This window comes from Perna viridis, chromosome 7 (assembly GCF_037379345.1).
Source record: "Perna viridis isolate PV_CMFRI_1.1 ecotype Kerala chromosome 7, ASM3737934v1, whole genome shotgun sequence".
Taxonomy (NCBI): Eukaryota; Metazoa; Mollusca; class Bivalvia; order Mytilida; family Mytilidae; genus Perna; species Perna viridis.
The window spans coordinates 8,664,725-8,688,342 of record NC_142451.1 but is presented as its reverse complement, the minus strand read 5'-3'; the positions used below and the strand labels follow the sequence as shown (position 1 = coordinate 8,688,342).

At 33.6% G+C, this 23,618-nt stretch overlaps 1 protein-coding gene and 1 long non-coding RNA gene across 2 annotated transcripts in view; both read right to left on the bottom strand.

The window, feature by feature from the left end:
* Positions 1–19,662, bottom strand: part of LOC148611199 (uncharacterized) — a 47,244-nt gene extending 27,582 nt beyond the window's left edge. The window contains 10 exon segments of the mRNA XM_088595229.1: positions 67–291; positions 848–974; positions 4,181–4,344; positions 4,882–5,032; positions 6,997–7,123; positions 15,021–15,202; positions 16,247–16,391; positions 17,158–17,341; positions 18,084–18,147; positions 18,839–19,662. Of these exon segments, the coding sequence (XP_088451355.1) occupies positions 67–291; positions 848–974; positions 4,181–4,344; positions 4,882–5,032; positions 6,997–7,123; positions 15,021–15,202; positions 16,247–16,391; positions 17,158–17,265 (1,229 nt within the window). The 5' untranslated portion in view covers positions 17,266–17,341; positions 18,084–18,147; positions 18,839–19,662.
* Positions 8,190–12,755, bottom strand: LOC148611200 (uncharacterized). Its single transcript, XR_015924083.1, has 4 exons — positions 11,588–12,755; positions 10,435–10,473; positions 10,170–10,223; positions 8,190–9,760 (listed from the first exon to the last, which is right to left on the bottom strand). It is a non-coding gene; the product is annotated as an uncharacterized LOC148611200 (long non-coding RNA).
* Positions 19,663–23,618: the final 3,956 nt, after the last annotated feature.

Sequence of the window (23,618 nt, the reverse complement as noted above, 5' to 3'; positions counted from 1 at the left end):
ATGCATTTTTTTTCTTCCTTTTAACACAAGTCAACTATGACCAACTGTCCTGCAGTTCATGTATACCTGCTTTCTGTTGGGTTGTAGCTGCACACATGATCTGACCATGTCAAGGAATTTTTCATAAAAGCAGCACAAAGTGGTTCATAAAAAGCAGCTTCACTGCTTGCTCCATAACCAACAGGAACATTTACAGACTTCAATTTGATATTTCTCATAGCTGTCTGCTCTTGATGAAGATGATTAAGTCTAGCAGCAACTTCTCCATTGGGCAAGCTTCTACAAGATTTTCTGAAAAAATTAATTTTAAACAATCAGAAAAAAAACCCCAAGAAGTCTGTGATCCCCCCACTTTCTATAACAATAAATGAAAATTCATGTTTAAAAAAAAAAAAAAAAAGAAAAAAAAAAAGAGAAAGATGTCATACCATACGAGCACAAGAAAATACCCAATGATAAGCTCTCTGTAAGAAGCTTAGCATAAATTACCAAGTTTGGTTCTAATTGGTCAAGCAGTTTCAGAGGAGAAGAGTTTTGAAAAATTGTTAACAACGGACGATGACGACCTCAACAAAGAACGTGAATTGATGTTGATAGCTCACATGGCCTTTGTCCAGGTGAGCTAAAAATTGTTAATGACGAAACAAGGTAAGCCAAATGATGGCAATAACTAACCTGGCCTACGGCGAGGTGAGCTAAAAAGTGCTTTAGTTTGAAAATGAAGATAATATAAAGTGTAGATGGATAAACTATAATGAAAATCATGCTATATGATTTTGCTTTACACAAGGTGGTAAAATGACATACAGAAGTATATTTTATGAATTTTAATGCATATTCCACATACTTGTTCAAATCTTTAGCCACCATCAACATTTTATCTATAACTTGTCCTCTAAAAGATGAAATAAACAAACTGAACCATCTCTCAACATCGTCCCTCATTGACAAGCATGAATCACTTACCCTAGGTGCTGCAAAACAAACAAGAAATCTGATACAATGCCCACTAATGACACTCATCAACCCTAACTTTAGAATATTGTTAAAATATAAACAGTCATCAATTAACATTTTATTGTTACTTGATTAAAAAGCAATATACCAAATTTATATACAAGCTTTTCCTCCAATGAGAAAACGGTTATGAAATTTTCCAATATGCATCTCCTAAAATAATTGGTCAGTTAACAGGAAGTAGAGAAGCTGTTAAGTTGTATGTTTAGAAAAATTTCAGTTGAAAGGGACACAACTCCCACAAATAATTTAAAGGATCTTAATTTCGAGGAATTATGCAAAACTTCATATTGTATCCTCAATACCTTTAAAGTTGCATGAAATTCAGTTGTTTCCAAGGAGTAGCCCTTGCAGTCTGCTTCTGTGGTATAATTCATGAACTTTCATTGATCAAAGGAGCATTTCTTCTACATAAATTTCCAAGTAATATGCACAACTAAATACCATGACCTTAGTAACAACCTACATACATCCATCGAATTTCAGGAGTTGCACTTAGTCTGTTACAGTGGTATATAAGGGGCATTAATCCCACAACATTCAATATAAAAAACCCTGGTAATATGCACAACACACTGTAAATTTTGTTTTAATAGTAAAATAGTAGACACAAAACTGATTTTTAGCACTATATAGCACCAATCATTTGTTGAAACTGTGAAATTAAATGTGTTTACAGTACCATAGCAACTACCCAGTAAGATACATGAAATTTGGTACAATAGTGAGTTAAAAAATATGCATATGAAATTGTAATGGACAGACAGATGGACAGGACAAACGAAGTGGAGAGATGACATAACTTGCTAGCTCTTAAGCTTTAACAATACCTTAAAATAGCAGTTAAAATGATTAATTTTGTAGACAACAAGAAAAAGACCATCAGAAACAATCAGTGTAATTGAAAACAGAAACACTATATCCTGAACCTTTGCTATCAATTAAGAAGTAATTAATCTTATTTGGTAGTCAGTACAAGTTTTTACCCACATTTTGAACAAACTGGGAAACTTTAATTAGGTAATTAAAGATGAATAATATTACTCATTAAATACAGATATTTCATGTATTTCGTAACCACAGTAGTTTTTTTTTTTTGTTATAGCAACTGTAAAACTGGAAATACTGTGAGCAAGCTAAATATGAAACCCAACCTTCCTGTAAAATTTCATTAAAATCCGAAGAAATGTGGACAGTTGCACGGACAGATGGACAAGGTGATTTCTATACACCCCCAAAATTTGTTAGTGGGGGGGTATAGTATTAGAAAATATGAAGCGCACAACTCTGGAAACAGTGCATTGTATTTCTTGCTTGTTAAAATTCACTTCTTCTACTTTGCAGGCAGTGAGAAGTTGCTTTTTCATGTCATATCAAGGCACGACAAGCTCGGTAGACTTTTAGGGAAGTTTGGGCATTTCGGAAACCATCCGTAACTAGAATACTATGAGCAAGCTTACATAGAGAATACCACAGGCTTCAAATGGACTTGCCATATTTAGGTGTATATAATAGGCATTCATGTATTGTGTGCAGTGCAATGTTGGAAGGTCATAACATGTGAAGAAAGTTTTTTTTAGAAAAATTGCAGTATAACTTTGTAAGACAAAAGCTCGATATTTTGCACCTGATCAGTCAATTTATTTACCTTGATCTGGTGAAGGTTAAATGCTTATATTCACACTAAAATATCATTTAAGTAGCTACATAAATTGGATAATTTTAATTTAAGAGCATGATAAAATTGACACAGGATGTATGAAAAGGCTTATTAAAAAAAAAAAAAAAAAAAAAAAAAAAAAAAAAAAAAAACTCAAATTTCGTGATTTTTCGTTTTAAAACATAGTTTTAAGGAAGAAAATGGTTAGAAACACTCAATGCTAGTTTCAAAATAATCATTTTCAGCTGCAAAAGCATTCAATAAGGAGGGTGCGACATAAAAATACCTTGTTACTTTTCAGTTTTGAATTGTTTCATTTTAATCTCTACCCGTGTTATGTAAGAAAGAAATATTGTACAACCTATGTCTGAAACATGTTATAAAGACATGCTTACATGATTGGAAGAAAAAATCATTCAAAATTCAATACTAAAAGATGTATTTGATGATTTAGATAAACTGCTTCAGTATCATTTCACTTCCAGTTTGGTTGTTTACATTAAGCAATCTCTTTCCTCTTTCTTCATGTAATTTTTTAAAAATTTCTTAGCCACATTTTATATATTGGCACATAACATGCATCCTCATCCTCTGGAAATGGTTTCTATGTAAAAATATGCTTATTATACACATCTACGGTAATTGATAAATGCTTGTTGGATTATCTCCTTTTGGGGTCATCCAACAGTAATTATATTCCTTCATGCCCATCTACATATGATACCAACCATCATCTAAATTTCATCAAAATTCCTTGAGCAGTATAGGAGGAATTGCACTTCCTTAATTTGGATTATCTCCCAACAGTAGCATGGACATCTACGTATGATACAGTCCCTCCTATAAAATTTCATCAAAATTCCTGGAGAGGTTTAGGAGGAGTTGCTCTTACAAGATTTTAACATGTTAAACCCTTCATTTGGAGTCCTCAGATAGTAATTTTACTTCTTCATGCACATCTACATATGATATCCAACCTTCCTATAAAATTTAATCAAAATCCCTCGAGTTGTTTATAAGGAGTAGTGCTTACAAGATAAGTGGACAGAGGGACAAAGCGACTCCTATATACCCCCCAATCTTTGTTTGCGGGAATATAATGAAAGGGGTGCTATGATACTACTCTGTGACGATCGTATCCCGATTTTTACAGACATGTCTTGTTAGTGTTATTTCATTTGCATTTCAACAAATAACGAAAAAAAAATGATACATTGGAACATCCATCGGTAATGACTAGCCTTATCCACAGCTGATAAATCAGTTTGTGATTGAGAAAGAAAATTTTTAGCTGTTACTAGTCTTGTTTTTGAATTGTCACATGAGGAATCTGATTGGAAATGTAAAAAAAGGGTTCTGGTATCGATTTCTGGATTGTGATTCACAAATGCACTGGTGGATATAATAATATAAAAAAACAAGCTTGAAAGCTGCAAGAACCTTGTTAATATAATTAAGATTCACGGAAGTATAAAAGAGCCAGGGGAAAATACATACACTTACTTTCAAACAAGGAATGTGAAATTTGTATCAACACTTTCCCTGCCATTTCAATATCATTCTTTTGCATCAGAGAAATAGCAATCTTCAACTGCTTTTCTTTGTATGACAAATTTGTAGCTGATAAAAACTTTGACTGATCTGTCAATGAATTATTGTATCTTCGCCTGCAATAAAATGAACTCTAATTGTTAATAATTTGTAAATCAAGCAAGTCAAAATTCATCCACAACAGGAGATGTACATCTGTACTTTATGTTAACACCATGCAAAAGCTTAATTAATGATGGTTAAATATATTTTAGTTAATAGATTTCACCAAGTGAGATGTACCAATTATAACATATAGAGCTGAAAATGGCTGTTTACCATGTTTAAAATGCCATCCGTTATAGGAGGTACAAGTATACAGTTATGGATATGAACACCTTGAAACAGAATCCTTAAATCAATCTAAACCTTATTTTAATTTTGATGTGTAGTGGTGAAATTTAATAAATGATCCATTTACTAAATCTTGATTTAAATCTGTACAACCCTATGGAGAATTGTTCTACAGTCAATCTGCTATTTTAAGCCATAAACCTTTTTAGCTTTGCAGTGGTTTAATTTCAGTTGATTAAAACAATTTCATGTATTTTGTTAACTCTTAGACCCCGCTTATTGATAGTTTTAATTAACATAGTAAAAAACTTTATTTATACTCTATATCTTCCAGGAGTTGATTGTCAAAGTTTTTTCTCATTGTTTCTAGTGTAAGCTCATCTGCTGATTTTTCATCCTTTATAATCCCAAAAGTAGGATCAGGGTAACCTTTAGCCCGGCTAATAACTGACCTAGGATTCTTTATTCTATCTGTAACATAAAATACACAATTTAATTTTAATCTCAATCTTTGTACAAATCGTACCAGAGAAAGAAGTTACATCATGTATAAAAGGAAACAAGAAACACTACGAGCTAGATGCTCCCATATAGAACCTCAAAGGTCTGTTATTAGATAGAAATGCAAAATAGGAGGTGCACTATGCCATCACCTAATAAAGAATGCATGCAAGTTTCAATGAATTAAATTCTGCTGTTTCATTTGAGTAGCATATAGGAATATGGTCCCTTCCTTGGTTGATAAATGACTAACTCCATGTTTAGCATCAAAAACAGCAAGGTTACAATTTAATTAAAAATATGCCTACTAATGTTCCATTCAATCACTGAATGTAGCCTAGTATCCTCAGGGTTTGATACTATTTTACCTTAGTAGTCCACAGTACTAGTTAGTTTTAAATGTTGTAGTCCTGTGGGCAGCCATGCTGCCCAAACTAACTAGAGGGGGTTGGGGGCATCCCCCCACAAGATTTTAAAAAAAAATTAGATGAAAAATCCTGCCATTTGAGCACTTTAGGAGGCTATACATAATACAATGAGCTTTTTGGAATGGATATTTTCCCCAGGATAATGAAACAAGAGGATTCCAGGAGCCTGAATCGCTCACCCGGTTGAATTTTGCCTTTCAAAGAAGTTGTCCAACAACTTTGACTCAAGAAAACTTTGATAGGACTTATCATAAGGATCATTTCAGTAAATGAAAGTCTAATTCTATCATAGTTTTCAAGACATTGGCTGAAAACTGTAAAAAAAACCCTGTCATTTCCCCCTGTCAAGGGCAATAACTCTGATAAGAAAGCGTCTGACAAATTTTATGCCTGAAGACTTTTGTAGTCTTAATAAGGATCATTTTAGTATTGAAAGAATTTGACTAAACCAAACGCTTTTGGATATATATGCGAAAAAATATATTGTTAACGACGACGAGTGACGGCGTCGAAAAAGGGCAATAATTCAAACATGGCTGAACAGATTAAAATGAAAATATGACCGCAGATAGATCTCATCATGCTGAACACTTTTACTGAACAGAATTTGGCTAAACCTAACCATTTTGGAGATATATGCGAAAAACTACTGTCTGACATCTATGTTCTATTTTTAGTAACGGCGGCTATGTTTCTCAACGGATCTAAAATCCCCATTTCAATCCTATGCAGGGTACCCCAAGTTTGGTTCCAATTGGTCAATTAGTTTCAGACGAGAAGAGTTTTGAAATATTGTTAATGATGACGACGAGTGACAGTGACGGACGCGAAGTGATGGCAATGTTTTTTTAGCTGGTTGGGGGTTTAACCCCAAAAATTTGTACATCTTTGTTTACAATCAGTGTTGGTAATAGATTGTGACTTGATATCATTATTTTTGTTGAATAAAGCGTTTGAATGATGTTAAGAAGCAAGAGGCGTTTAGTTGCCACAAACACGTGTCAACCTTAAAAGTACGATAAATGGAAGTTAAAAACTTGAGGATGATCTAAAAAAAAAATGTCCAGAATGTAACTCAATTAGGGACGAGTTCAGAGTGGCGAAAAGTGCATAGAACTGCCAGAATAAAGTACGAAACTAATCATTTGCTGATGTTTTCAAAAAGACATAATTTTTTCGCTGAAATTAAAACTTTTTCCCCGAACATGTTCAGTAATTACTAACACAATTTCACAAAGGACTATTTATTACAGATTCTTGGGTGGTCCTCTTTAAAATCAAGTGGGCACCGGACAATTGGACTACCGTAAGTGTCGAACCCTGTCCATCAACACCATTTTGCTTGGATGACCTTTACAGAATTCTAGGATTATTCCTCTAAATTATGCTTTCACAATCATGAAAGATCAGTTCAAAGAAAACTAATGGTACTATGTGTGGGGTACAAAATTCTACGAACTTGTTCATTTGTTTGATACAGTTGCTTTATATTTTTCTATTAGTTACCAATGTGTTCAAATATTTGGCACATTATCTCTCCTGGGCTTTGGTTAATAGCATACTGTAGCAATTTCTGGAGCTGTTCCCTGGTTAAAGTCAGTAAGGTGTCTGTTAATGGTGCATGGACTGGAACCTTAAACAGATATCACACAAGGTTTTCATGAAATTTCATTAAATTCTATGTAATATTACTCTTAATATGACCAAACGCCAGGTGAGGAAAAAAAAAAAACAGAAAGATTGTAAGTGGAGCTCAGGAGTTTCATTAATTTTTCGGGCAGGAGGTACTTTACAGAAAGTAGGAGGTACCAAATAAATTTGGCAAGGGGTCTGGGGGCTGACCCCAGGGGTCCACCCCTTGGTGGAGGGTCTAGGGGGCGAACAGAAGCTCCTGGATGTTAGCCTTTTTGATATTAAAATTTTAACTTGAAAACATGAGATTAAGTCTGCAATATTTGCTTCAATTTTGTTTAAAATATATAAATTTGAAATCAAGATATATGATGAATCATAACTGATTTAGTCTCAAATCCAGGAGCTCCCCACGATTCCAATCAGATCCATTTCTAGATTAATCCTGATAAACTTCGTTGACTGTTTATTACTATGCCATTTTATATGAAATTTTTATAAGTGTCATATTTTGTTCTTCAGCGTTTATTTACTTGTTATAAAATTTGAACACTAACACATGCAAATAAAGGCATAGGAACAAAACTGAACATTTATTATATGAAATTCCATAACATGTAGTAGTTCCTAGTGCTGATTAAATAATTTTCATAATAAAACCTTGTTGTTTAATGCCTAATTATTACTGTGACATGTAGTGCAATTACATGTGTCTTATTTCGAAATGTTGGTCTGAAAATCATAGTCTGATAAGAAAATCTTTGCTTCTGAAAAAGAACAAGGCTGGCAGTTTTAGTTTGGTTGACTTTTAGACAGACAGAATTTTTTAAACATTGCAATGTATTTATTTTCTATTATTATCTATAGCAGTGTTGAACCTCAGATCCAATATTTTTTATATTCTTCTGAGCAAAAGCCAGACATGTTCTTTTCAAACTTAGGGTTGCTAGAATATTTTTACCAAAACTCCCCCTCCCCGCTAAATCAAATGGTTGTCCCTTAAGTCATATTCTGTAAAAGTCTGTTTCACATGTTGAGTAGTTCTTAACACTAAAATTTCCTGCACTCGTCTACACAAATAATAGGGAGGTCAGTCAAAATATGAAGTATGTAGAAAATGTACAAGTTTATATTAGTTTGAAAGAGCCCAACAAATGTAACTTTTTGGTGCAAAAATTTTTAAAATCGGTCAAGGGGTTCAAAAGTTATTACAATTTAAAGTTCAAAATTTTGGTCATTTTTCTTGCGAAGGCAATAATGTCACATTTTGGGCACTTCTGTGGCCCACATAAGTCAAACAGTTAAAGAAATTCATACATTGTGTCTTAATCATTTAAATAAAGCCATTTCATACTTTGATTTAAGCCATTCAGGAAACTTGTATCTTAGATACAAAGAAAATTACACTTTTTTAAAATCGGCAAAAAAACACTTTGGACTTAGTTTTTTTTTGCTATGTGTCAACAGCATCATGAATTAAAGTGCCATTTTTGGATATTCATATTTGGAAATTGGAAGGTAGTAGAATTCTGATACTTTGCTGTTCTTTCAAGAGTAATCCATTAAACAGAAATAAATAAACAAATATTATGTAAAAACCTCTGATTTGTTTTTCATTGGAATCAAAAACGCTGCGGCAGACCCCCTTTTTTTTATATGCGTTTTTTCAACAAAAAAATACATTTTTGCTTACTAAGAATTCAAAAAAAATATTTAATTTTTTCTGTCACTTGTTTTGTGTGGCAATAAAGTTGCTTGACTTGAAAAATCATGTTTTTCTGCTCAAAAAAATTTTTTGAGGTAGAAAATTTACATTTTAGGGAAAATTTTAGAGCTATTTTCAGTGCAAAAAATGGCGAAAGGTCAGACAGAAAAAGACATTTTGAATTTAAAAGCAGTTTTTAGCACATGACAGTTATTGTTATTGTGATTAAATATGTAAAAACACATTTTTATCAAGAAATAATTGAATTATATTTAAAAATCAACAAGCAAATGTTGAAAAATGGGGGTAAATCGAACATTTTTGAAAATTTCAGATTTAAAAAAAAAAACGCATATTTATGCTAATATTGATCAAAATATCAACCTACCATATACTTATGTGGTACCATTTTAAAGCTTAGAATCTAAGCTATCACATGAAGATACTTTCATCTTATTTTGCTATAAAATGTTTAATGTGGATGAAAATTTGTTAGGCCTATACCTTAAATGAAGCCAGACGATAATCAAAATAAACATACATTTTTGCTGCAAAAAGTGGCAAAATAATATTATATCAAGGTCTGGTCAATTCTAAGATTCCTAATGTAGTCTTGTAATGTTTTCTTGTTTAAATAGGGTCTTTAAACATAATAATAATCTCATTATTATGTTAAAATTGAATAAAATTTCAAAAACAAATGCTGTTTTCCCAAGAAATTGAGAAAATTTTTATGAATACATTGACTTGAACCAATGCGCATCCTTTCACTATGGAACTTTGAAGCCCTAGCTGTTTCCTCATGTGTACTATTATGTACATTAAATGATAATAAACAAAATATCATCATTTGATTAAGTTTAATGAACTTTTTGAAGTTTCCATTTCAGGCCAGAAGGGTTTCTTCACCAGGATCTACTATGTCTGCCAAATCTACAAAAGAGATTATGTACATAAGGACATTACACCTATTAACATCATTTACCTTATCAATTTACTTACAGTTAGTTTACTTTCTATTAAATCATAATCTGGTTTGCTAACAATCTGAAAAAATGTAAAACTTTATTTGCTGTTGGTTGCTCACAAAGCGGTTGACAAAAGATGTGGCGAGGAGTTAAAAACACCAAACTTCCTTTTCCAGAATAATTATCTTCATTTCAAAACAAGAAGATTGTTTTATAAGGTTATATTAATGTTATGTTAAATAACTTAATATGAATAATTTCGCTGCGTGATCCGTCTGGTTCCTCTATCAAGTGTTGAACTCTCTTACCAATCAGGTTATCAGGTTCAAGTGTGTCTGGAACTACCCTACTTACTGTACCCCATATGGTCCTACCTCAGACAGCCCATATTCGTCTCATAGCATAGCCCACTTTGCTCCTCAGGCCATCTGAAATAAACAAGTAGTGGAATTCAATGAATATGTACTGTGAAGCAGTTTTAAAGCAGAGTCTAAACACAAAACTAATCCACAGTTCTTGTAAGTAATATATGATTCAAATGTAAATGCTTATTTGTTACCATAATTAAAAGACTCAAAAGTTTTACTATTAAAATAAATAAAGCTACTAAACTAAATCAAAGTATAAAAACTAACTTACCATAAATTCGAAACATCTCCAGAACTCAACAAAATGAAACTAAAATGATGAAAAACAAACAGAAAATAAAACTAAATCATAATAAAATTTACATCAGTGTTTACTTTTTATATGACAAAATAAAATAAATATTTAGGCAGCCTGTTTACTAATACTTTCTTCTGAAATAAATCAATAATTAGAAGAAAAAACATAGTACAAGTATGTTTCATATACATACAACAAAAGATTGGTATTATGAGTCAATCAATGTGATCCTAAAAAGGCAAAAAAAAATTAAACCATAATTAATTAAAATTTAATGATAAATAATGTATATTACTAGGATTTTAAACCTTTTCCAAGCAATTGTACATGTATATGAATATTAAATAAGTAGAGCATCTACAATCCTCTAAAAAATGAATATGTAAGTTAGCTGTTAAAAATTGTACAATATGAATATATAAAGTAAACTTAAGAAGATGCAGGTCATATGTAAAATATGCAATTGCCACATATATAAATCTCATCAAATAAGTTCTATTTATCAAGTAAAGTACAAGCAGGGCTACATGATAATTGTTCTAATAAAAGTCATAATATATATTAACTGATAAAATGAAAACCAGAAAAAAAGTTGTGTATCATTTGAAGAAGCAATTTAAGGTTGATTTTTTTTCTACATATGATAATTTTAGATAAATAATACAGTTAAAATAAATATAAAGAAGGTTTATGCTTAAACATGTGAGTTTCATATAAATTGGGCACTACATATAAATTAAAATTGAATTATCAAGAAAATTAAATGCAATATGTGCAAATTCTCCCAACCAATAGAAAAAAAGCAAGGTAAAATACAGAGACTTCCGATAATATAGGAAAGTCGATAAAGTCCGAAAGATTTTGAATAGATTGCAATCAAACGTTGGGAGAATTTACTTCATTACATGTTCATCGTTTAATAAAAAAGTTATGGAAACATATTCCAACTAATGCTAAATGAGTGTAACCTTTTTTAAATCAGCTCATACAGAATCAAACGAAAATCAGACCTTCCAAGAAGGTGAATATAGTATTTAAGCTTGCAGATGATAAAAGGTCATTCTAGAATTTGACCTTACGGAAACAGGGCGATTAGGCTTATATTAGACATAATTTAGGTACTTACCGTAAGTGATTGGCCTCCATGGCCTAGGTCCATCGTTGTCTGCACCACCAGTCAAAAATCCGTCCAGAAAACAGTCGGTAAAAGGCATTTATCCACGAGTGTTCGAAAATCTTAACAGAAGCTATGGCGGATCAGTAACATCCGGTTAGCAAGAACGATAACTGGTCCCGCTTTAATTTTTGTGAAAACCACGCCCTGACCACCCTAATATCCAATCGATTCCGCAAGCTATTATTGTTTTTCTTCTGAAACCAGGGTTACGGATGGACGCAGAAAGGATTAAATTTTCGAAATCCGACTGTCAGTGCATTCCGGGTACGCAAAAACTATTTTTTTTCAACATGTTTTTCCTTAAAATTACGTAAAAAATATGTTTTGTAACCAAAAAATTAGCCTGACAACCGGATTATCAAAATTGAAGATATTTCCAAAAATTTAAGCCATAAATGAAGAAAATCGGTCCAGTAATAGCTTGCGGAATGAATTTTGAAATAGGTATGATCTTTGACACATAGTTTTTCAGGCGGCCATTTTTCTCAAAGTATCGTCACTTCAAACGTTTGTACCAAATGACCATCAACTCCAATAACAATTAAAGTTGTATATTTAGAAAGAGAAATGTCTCATCTTCAATTACATATATTTTTTATTGTCATGCAATGGATTTTTAACCATTTTCTAACGTGTTAAAGTTGACTCAAAATTGAGAATTTTGCTCTCGCAAGAATATCGATAAACGCACTACCGACCTCCCTACAAATAACAACAAACATCGGGAAAAATGATGTGTATGGGGGATTCCTAATACGAACAACATTTTTTGACAAGTTTTCATAGAATCTTCACCTGTGTTTAGATTTTTGTTCAGCACAAAATAATTGGTGATTGCTTTGACATTGTTAAGTCGCCACTTGTTTTCTATATGTCTGTTTAGGGTTACATTCCTCCCGAAATAGGGTAGGTCGGTCGGCATTTTCATTTTTTTTTTCATTTTATTTTTTCTCGACTAAAGTTGAGCCTATATTTGTAAAATAGCATCATGTTTAAGTCATGAAAGTGTTTGGTTTTAAGTAGAAAGTTTAATTTTTAACATACACACCTATTAATCATGTCTTTTATTACAATAGGCTTATTTTTTGTAGGAATTTTGAACAAAATATAAGTACACTGTATTAACGCTTGGATTTACATGATATAAATAAGTCTCCTATTCAAACGCTATTGTGACCTGGTTTTTAACATACTTCCGGTTTAACCAGAAATGATCTGTATTATACTGGAAATTACCGATTTTGTCTATTTTGGAGAAAAAATGTATTAGGGCCGGGAGAAAAAATTAGGGTTGGTCGGGAAACCCGAAACAGACATATTTTTTTTTTTGGCCTTATATGGGTGTCCTCGTCAAGGTCTGCGTCAGAATCTAATCAGTGAAGTGCTTTAACCTACGACGATTTAACGTACAGTGTCCATTTAGGCAAAAAAAAAAAAAACAACAAAAAAAAACTATTTGTGAAAAAAAAAAAAAAAAAAAAAAAAAAAACTATTTGTGGGTACCGTATTTTGGTGTGTATAGTGCGCATTTATGTCTTGTGCACAGTGCAATTTTGAAGGTCTAAATGTGTGAAAAAATGTTTTTTAGACTTTGGTTGCAGTAAAATTTTGTAAGACAAAAAATTGATATTTTGCACTTGATTGGTCAATTTATTTACCTTGATGCGGTATTTCCTATGAAAATGTGAAGGAAAGAAACTTCTATGCAGATTAAAACATCATGTTAACATCAATAGCTACACAAGTTGGATAATTTTAATTTTGAAGCATGATAAAATTGACACAGGATGTATGAAATGGCTTATAAAACAAAATTGAAAGTTGGGAAAATCGGACATTTCTGGTTTTGGTTGTAACTCAAATTTCACAATTTTTCATTTAAAAACATACTTTTAAGAAAGTTGTGAGAAACAATCAAAATAAGTATCAGAATAATCATTTTCAGCTGTAAAAGCATTTGATAAGGAGGGTTTGACAAAAAAGGAATTAGTTACTTTTTGGTTTTTAGTTGTTTCATATTAATTTCTAACCATGCTTTATAAGAAGGAAATATTGTACAACCTTTGTCTGAAACATGTCATTAAGTCATCTGAACATGATTTGAAGAAAATATCACTAAAAATTAAATACTTAAAGATGTATTTGATGATTAGATAAAATTCCTTTCAGTAAAATTTCACTACCGGTTTGTTTGCATTATGCAATGTCTTTTCAAGTACCAAAATCTTTAATTTCGTGGCCACTTCTTATGTATTGATGTATAATACGCACCCCCATGTTCTGGAAATAATTTCTATGTAAAAATGAGTGCATAATACACACCAAAATACAGTACCTTTGTCACTACCGGTGTCACTACATTTTGTAGTTGCATGCTGGCGATATTTATAATCATGAAAATATCATTTATGCTATCAATGAACTCCTTATAGACCAATACTACATAATGAAATTATGACAACAATTTATCATTAACTTGGACTTGACCCCAGTAACACACTTGAAATTGTGCTAAAAATAGAATCTCATACGGCACCACTGGGGAAATATTTAATTGAAAATATTTATTTCTGTTCAATGCATGTAGTACTGGTGCATGTTAAGGCAGTTCATAAATGAATATATATCTACACTGTGCTGGGTGTATTTTTGCATTTCTACAAAAGGTAGCCATGCAGAAAACAGAATTTATTTCAGTTTTTAAGACATTTAAAATAATGTCAGGGATGTTTAGATTATATGGACCCTGATTAAGTATAAGAGTGTAAACAGGTTTCTATATCTGACAATTCTTAAAGGCTGGGGAGATTCTGTTCAAATATTATCTCTGGTATGCTATTTTTAAGTTATATATGTCAAATGCAAATACTGCTTTGATAAATATACCCTTAAAATTATCTGTATTTTCTAATGTGAAAGTGACTAAACCTTTCAAGATCCTGAAAACAAAAACAAAAAAACGTATATTTTTTATTATATGAAAAGTGCTATACATGAGGCCTCAAAAAACAAACAAGTGTTTCCGGTAACCTGACCGACCCCAGTTTGTGCCCCTGACCTAACTTTTTCATGGCGTATTCATTTACATTTTTATGTATTAAATCGCTCTCTGGTGTGGCGAACCATTATCACAGTTAGAATGATATGGCAAACGCCAGTGCGAGTTCCGTATTAGCAATTAGAATTGCAAAATGTCAGCACTTGGAGGCTAAAAACCTACTGGTCATAATTCTTTGATTAACCTCGATTCACTTATGACCACTAGGACTATCCAAATTGACGATCTGCATCCCCCCCCCCCCCCAAAAAAAACCCCTACCTACCCAAATTTTAAAAAGGGTGTTACCAGAAACACATATTTTTTTTTTAGGCCTGAAGGTACCTTGTCAGGATTTCTTATTCGCTTCAATATCACAGCTACTGCATGACAGCACCACACCACCTTCCGCTTTATACATACGGAACATTTAATCGATGTTATACGTTGTTTTTCAAAAGTCAAAGTTACTTTAGCAGCAGCTGCTCTTTCAGTTTCACCCTTGACTGATGCACAAACCATAAAACCTGAAATAATATTTTATTCTTTAGTAAAGAAAGAAACACTTTCAATATGTGGAAGAATATCAGGGCTGCCAAAATTAGGCAAACACACTGACATAAATACCACTAGACCAGCAGCTTATCTTAGCAGACCTACTGACCGATTTTAATACATGTATTTGTTCCAATGACCATCAGACTACTTATTTTGACCGACAAGAATGAATCCCCTATTAACAGGGATGTTTTTACAAGGTCAACAAAGCGGAAATTGGCAAATTGAAAGTTAGTAAAGAAAAAAAGGAATCGTAACAGTAAAATCCGGATTTGAAATCGTGGAATTCTGCTTAAAAGCATAAATAACACCCCTTTGATCTGAATGAAGTACATCAATGGACAATATTATGTCAGACTAATTTCTGATTTTAACACATGCACAAACTTACTATGTTCTATTTCTACCAGAATAATCTTTCTTGGGTTAATTATAGAACTAGGTAGTGTTTGAGCATGTGCAAACATTGAAAAACATTGCCTTGTTAATCAAGATAGTTAGCCATAATATTGAATGAAAATAATTAAAATTGTACATGTGGTGAGGACGAATTAAAAGTGCCCCCTACATTAATTTCTGGAATAGCTCTCAGCTTTTAGTGGTCCTGAAATTAAGTTGTAAAGGCTTTGAGTATTTCTGTTAGGAACAGTCAATTTTACAACAAATCATAGGACGGACATGGTTATAGGAATACATATTTAAATAGGAATGAAATCATGTCAGAGTCCTAGTGAATGGCACTTTTAAAAAATTGGGCATCTCTGATATATAATTGCTTAAGCATTTAAAGATTTTACTCTTTAAGCCCGAAAACAATGTCTCGAGTCTTGCTTTATGGCCTACCAGGAATTGTAACCACTGATGTGGTTTTCATGGACAGAATGGAACAACAAAATCAAGAATCTATCATAAAATTACCAAACTATTCAGAAACAATCTTACTTTCTTGGTAGTAAGAAGCCTAGCAACAACTTCAATGAAGTCATTTTCATTTGAACATTTAATTTACACACCAACTTGTCTAATTTTACACACAAATCCTTTCAGGAAGAGACTTTCCCCTTCTGACCACTCATAGGTAAGTGCATCCACAGGCATTGCAAGCTGGCTAATAAGCTCCATATGTGATGCATCCTTAGGAAAGGCCTCCAATGCAATCTGTAATTGGGAAATACATTTAAGCGATGAATATTACAATACATATACATGTTTCACGTTTGTTTCAACAACTAGTACCAGAAAATGTGGAGACGTGTACACAGAAAATATCAGGAAGAAAAGGTAAATACACTTGACTGAGTATATATCTAATGCAAAATGAAAAAATATGTGTGGTTCCAGTCACCACTTTGATTAAAATAGGATCAGTAGATAGGAAAATTGTTCATTTTTATAAAAAAAAAAATTCACATGGTCAGCTTGAAATGTTGCCGACTCCTGCAAGATGAAACATCAAAGTTCTCAGTGAAAGCATTATAACAAATGATCACTAGACAATCATCACAAACAGAAAGCAAGCACGGACAGGCTTTCAGTTGTCTCACGGCCACAACAGCAAGTATGCAACCATTGCAGTTTACTGTTGTAAGTACTGAGTGTGGTGAGGAATATTTATGAAAATAATCCAGAATATCCTAAGTGGGTAAGGTTGTTTATTTTTTTCATTTTGGCAAAAAAAAAGGTTAGGGTCGACAGTAAAAACTGTAGTTGGTTGGACGATTGAAAACAACACAAATTTTTTATTTGGCGTAACTAGCAGTAAATGATTATGTTAAATAACTTCACTGACATCAATTCATACTTCCTATATTAAGTTACTACACATACAAATGTACTTTTTGGTGATGTCAATAACATTTCACTGACTTGAAAAATGTTGAATCAACAACATTCATGTACATGTATATTGTATTTCGTGTCTCACCAACTTAAGTGTAGACTCATCTAATGGTAGATGCAAAGACTCTATAGAAGAGCATCCAACAACTTTCCCAACCTGCTTTACAGCTAACCCATACAGAGATGGCACCATTGTCAAATATACAGTAAGTTTTGGGAATTAGACAAAATCAACAACACTGGCCACAGTGGTGAATGTGCTGCAACATCTGGAAGAACAAAATTTTTTAACATATCTATTTGATTAATAGAATAGAAACAAGCATATTTTTTCTTGAAATTGTTACTACAGAATGAATCTTTTAATTGATGTCTTCCTAAAGGATATGAAGCTATATAATTACCATTCCTTGTTATCTACATGCAAGTACAACTAAACCTGAGTACAGTGTTCAACCTACAGCATGTCGCTGTGGTGTCCCACATTTTTTGCCATTCTTACTGTGGAAATAAATGTAGTCATCAAACCTTAATCACCCTGTACTTCACTTTGGTCACGTCCTTTTCAGTAACTCCAGAAATTAAATTTTACCCAATTTTAGAACTGATTTAATATGTCTAAATCATTATCACAATTTCAAGAGATTGAAGATCCAATACCTTTTTTCGACTTGCTTCATTTCCTTCCAAGTCGTTGAGTATAGTTACAAAAACTGCCAGTGAGAAACTCCTTTACTAATGAATGTTACAACGATTGATCAAGAACCTTAAAGTAAGCACTGGCATAAAATTTGAAATCTGACATAATGTGATGTAGTACTGTCAGTAAGTTACAAATACTATGGAGTGGCATGTTAAAATTCTATCAGTGCAGGGGCAGGTCCAGGCAAGGGTTCTATGGGTGTACACACCCACCCCCTTTAAAAAAAAAAACAAAACAAAAAACTTATCTACTAAATATTGTATTAATTATGGCAATTTATCATATTCGTTCATTAAACATGTCATTACCTTATTTCCTTTTAAACTGATTCTCGTAGTTACACCTCCCCATCATAAAATCCTTGATCTGCCCCTGCAGTGAAACAACTCTGAGAAAATTTGAACTTCAATGGCTTTCAGTTTTAATGTAATCACTAAGCAGTTTATAAAAAACCTACAGTGTTGTGTACATACAAGATATAAATTACAAGAAGTAGTCACTTTACAAAATGCCAGTAACGGCAAGCAAAAATCTCAAGTCAAGACTTTTAAGTGTTAAAATATGCTGCATCGAAAAAATAAATAAGTTAAAGGCAATTAAAGATTGGAGATTATACGTGAGCTTACCTAAGACATAATGGAAAGTCATTTTCTAGGGTCTTGTTTTTTTTTCTGTAGCGAGACAACAATTTACTGTGCTTAAAACGACTAGATGGGGAAACTGACATTGAATTGAATTATCTCCCTTAGCGTGAGTTTCGATGCAAACAGTTCAAATAATTTGATTACGAGTTTCTAATATAAAGCATAGACAACTCTACGTGCTTAACCAAAAGGTTTCACTGCAATAATGTTGGTGTTAATCAATAAATTATGTCGTACATGTTTGTAGTCCCATATTAGTATACGACCGCGAAAATGACATTTGGCGGGAAATAAGCAGATTCGATTTTACCTTCATTCCATACGATCATGGTTAAATTTCTACTCATTAGAGCTTTGTGATGAAATTCATGCAGGTAGTTCCGTTCTATATGACTTCACTTATCGATATGATAAATCACCTGTAAATATAATTTAACACTGCTTCAGCTGCTGTCATTGCTGTTTGCAGGCAAACCCACAATCTGATCTCGCGAGAGCTGTCTGACACGTGAAATAATTCATGGGGGCCCCTTGGGAGTCTTTTTTCCAGTGATATATAAAATTTGAGCTTCAAAAGCATATTTCGGCTGGTAAAATACCAAGTTGCAATGTATATGTTTTTATGAGATGGGACTTCCCCGGTTCCACAATTGATTTAATTTTTTGCCACATTTTCTGTTGCTTCCTCGGCGACCACCACCCACCACTATGTGTCTGACCCCATCCTCAATAATATATCATTTTCACTTCAAAATATCAGTCACGCCTATCAAACCCCACAAAATTCGCTTAAAAATATTATCATCGGATACATTTATTGACCGCATTAGGGAGCGATCATTTTTTGAAATCTATATGGGAGGGCTAGATTAAAATTTCGATCCTGTCCTTTTATTTCGAGTAAAATAAGATCATGGATTTTTTTCGCGCTTGAACGCCCTTAAAAAAACAGCCATAAATTATACAGTCTGCATCTGCATCCTGCGATTTTTTTTTCAGAGCCTGCACCGTCCTGATTACTTTTTCACTGTATGTATTTGGTGTGTCCCGCCTTTTTAATTCAAATTAAATCCTAGACCCCCATTAAGATTTAAATGGTTGACTGCTTCCTTCTTCCTAGTATAGTTTTTATTCGGTTAATTGTTGCACTTCTGTGATGAGAAAATCATATCACTGACATAGAATTACATTGTTCTTGATTTAGTCGATTTAAGTAGGAAATGAATGTACGGGGTATCAGTGTAGTGTCCCGAGGATAAGACCAATGTAGTACGGGGTATCAGTGTAGTGTCCCGGGGGTAAGACTAATGTAGTATGGGGTATCAGTGTAGTGTCCCGGGGGTAAGACCAATGTAACCCTTTTACAGAAAAAAACTTCTGTCTGCAATAATTGATCAAACTGACCGTTGATCGACCCGGCCCAAACGGTATTAACTAACAAGTTCTCAAATATGGTCAAATAAGCACACTTAGGCTACTATAGCTAAGACCTACAGGAGTGTCTATCCTCTAGTAGCCTCACCATTTAATAGTAAATATACAAACTTGTCCTTTTTTTCTAATTAAAATGTAATTATTTGTATACCACACTTCCATATGACAAGCTAAAGTCGGTTCTTCGTGATCTTATTCACCGATGCTTTTATCATTATAAGACAGGAGGTAGAAGATATGATTGTCTAGTATAATGTACAGAATACTAACGCTTATTTTGTGAAACGTCTAATGTTGTTAAAATGTTTGAATTCCTGGTCAACAACGTGTTTGGCAGGACAGATGTTCCAGTAGACAATTGGAATGTCTATGGGAACAAATTGTTCATTTCTCTTTGCCGATCTGTTGCTATATTAGTATGAAGCATGGCTTTTACAAGGACACTTTAGAAAAAAAGAGGCGCACTGTTTTTACATGGGCTATTTCAGAAAATGGAAAATTACGTATATATAGCCCAGTGTCAAACCAAATGACTGTGTGTGTGCTTGTCTGTGCTTGTTACTCTCAGTCTCATCATAGCAGCCTTCTGCGGAAAGGAAGATGAGTGTGTAACTCTTCTCTACCAATTAAAGACCGTCATGCAGTAAGACCCATGTGACCCAGAGATGGGATCCTCCTCGAGTTGGTAGATAGTAACTGGGTACCTTGCGGTCCCAGGCTAAATCACAAGGTCTCGAAGGAAACTATAGGCCCCTAAATGCATGATGCGCATGGCCCACCGGTGTGTTGATATGCCAATAAAGATGTCTGCAAACCTGGTTCCCAGCTATGGACAAATAGTACTACTGCCTTGTGGGAAACTTTGTTAAAGGCTATGAGAGAAACCCGACAGAAAACGCGGCTAGAAGAGGGTTACAGCCTAGTTCAGGCAACTCGTCAAAGAGAAGAACACTCCGAAATAAAATTACCGGACTGATAGCGTTCGTAAGCCTGGTAAGGTCACTATCTAGTGGAAGGAAACCATACACAAATCACCCTGGTCCACCAGGTTGGAGGTTGGGCAAGGTAGCAATCTCCCCTTCCCGTAAAACAAAGCTGATTAAGAACTGAAAAAACTGAAACAAGGACTAGAAAAAAAACTCGAATATTCTCGGATGTACCAGAATACCAGCAACACTCTGCACATATGACTGGGATCTGTGAAAGCCTAATGGAAGCTGATCTTACAAAGAGTATCCTGAATACGAGAATAAAACTCGGATTAGGATTTGAGTGTTCATATTATGTATGAAACACGAAAACAAGCTCAGGTATTACGTGAAATGAAATTAAAAAAAAAAAAAAAAAAAAAGCTACACATAATAGGCGTAAGTGAATGTAGATGGACAGGGTTTGGTAAGAACACGACCCATACAGGAGAAACAATACTTAGCTCTGGAAGACAGGACAACAAACATCAAGGAGGAGTGGCCATCAAACTCCATATTAAACAAGCTTCAAAATCACTGATAGAATATTATCCTACTACCGAACGGAGATATAACACCAAACCAATCAAAACAACAATCATACAAGTATACCCACCAACAAACGAAGCTAAAGCCAAAACGGAATTCTGTGAAACATTACAAGCAGAAATAGAAAAAAAACGTTCCAACATATGACATCACAATCGTAATGGGAGAATTTAACGTTAATCTAAGTGACAACGGTAATGGATTTGAGAGAATAATTGGGAAACATGGTTGTGGAAGTATGAATGAGAACGGAGAACATCTGCTTGAGTTCTGTGGAATTAACAATCTTGTCGTAGGAGGAACATTTTTTTTTCACACAAAGATATAAACTTACATGAGTTTCACCATGAGGAAGAACATCAACTCAGATTGATCACTATTGATAAATGGAAAATGGAGAAGGTCCCTTCAAGATGTGAGAATAAGGCAAGGAGCCGATGTAGGAAGTGGTCACCATCTTGTCACAGCTTATATCAAACTGAAACGTCAAAAGTCAACATCCCAAACAGAGTGAAAAAGTATGACACTGATAAGTTAAAGATAGAATAAGTTCGAACGAGTTCAACACAGAACTTAGAAACTGATATCAGCTGTTAGAAAATAGAAATGGGGATGACTCAGACTTGGTAGAGGAACACTGATATCAGGTAGAAGAAATATACAGCGAGGCTAGTGAGAAGGTCTTTGGGATTCAAAAGTGTGGATCACACGATCAACTTGGAAGACTATTGACAAAAGAAAACAATTTAAGACAGATTGGAGGGACAATACTCCAATATCAACAAGGTAGTAAAGAAACCCACCAGGAAAGATCGGCAAAACTTTGTGGAAGACATGGCAAAAGAAGCTTAAAAGACCGCTTCTGACCAGAGAATGGGGGATGTAATCCAAATAACAAATAATAATAATTATGTGGAAAGAGAAATAATTTCAATATGTCATTAAGGAACAAACAAGGCACACTATTGAAATCAGAAAAAAAAGAAAACAAGATGGATGGAGCATTTCAAAGAGTTCTAAAAAGACCTGACCCTGAAGCAACACCTGATATTACAGAGGCTAAGACAGACTTATATATCAATTTAGAAACACCAACCAAGGAAGAACTATTGAAAGCAATTATAAGTTTGAAAAACAACAAGGCCCTTGGAAAAGATAAGCTAGCTATCAGCAGAAATTTTTAAAGCAGATCCATCCTTAACTGCTGATATATTACTTCCACTATTCCAAAAAAAATTGACAAAGTATAACCATACCAAGAACCTGGAAGACATAAGGTAACATCATCAAGCTACCAAAAAAAGTGATCTCTCTAACTGTAACAACTGGAAAGGCATCACCTTACACTCAATACCGAACTAAGTGTTCAGATAGACTGAAAATAAAGACTGCTGTTGGCAATCAACTGAGAAAAGAACCAGCAGGATTTAGAAAAGGAACGAGCTGCTGTGCCCAAATATTTGTACTCAGAAACACTATCGAGCAATCAACAGAATGGCATAGACAACTGATAATAAATTTCATTGACTTTGAAAAAGCTTTCGATTTCATAAACAGAAACAGCTTATGGTAAGTATTAAGGGATTATGGTATTCCATTGAAGATAGTCCAACTTATCCAACTTTTTACGCAGAATTTAGATTCTTCGTTGGAAACACAACTGACACCAGTTTCCTTGTGTAATGTTTTCTGTCCTCTTCATAATACCAATTGACTGGGTTATGAGATCAAGCCTAAGTGAAGGAAACACCGCGATATTAGATGGACCTTATTTACACATCTAGAAGATTTAGATTAAGCAGTTGATCTTGCCTAACTGCATCTACAGAAAAACATGAAAGACAAAACAACAATTGTACAATGCAGCTTCAATAGGTCTAAACATCAACACCAAGTAACCCGAAGTGATATGGCCCTAAGAGTTCCTCCTGATACTGAAGTAAATGGAAACCATCCAGAATGCTCTCTGGCATTCATATACCTAGGAAGCACTGTAACATCTGACGGTGGTGCTAACAAAGATATCCAATCAAGAATAGAAAAGGGAAGAGGTGTATTTGTTAAACTCCGGAACATCTGGAAATCCTGTTATCAGTAGGACAAGCAATATAAAGATATACAACAGCTGTGTCCTCTCTGTTCTCCTATATGGAGCAGAATGTTGGAGAGAGACATCAGAAAGTTCTCTACTTTCCATAACGGATGATTGAGAATGATAATTAAGACACTTTGATCCCGTAAGATCATT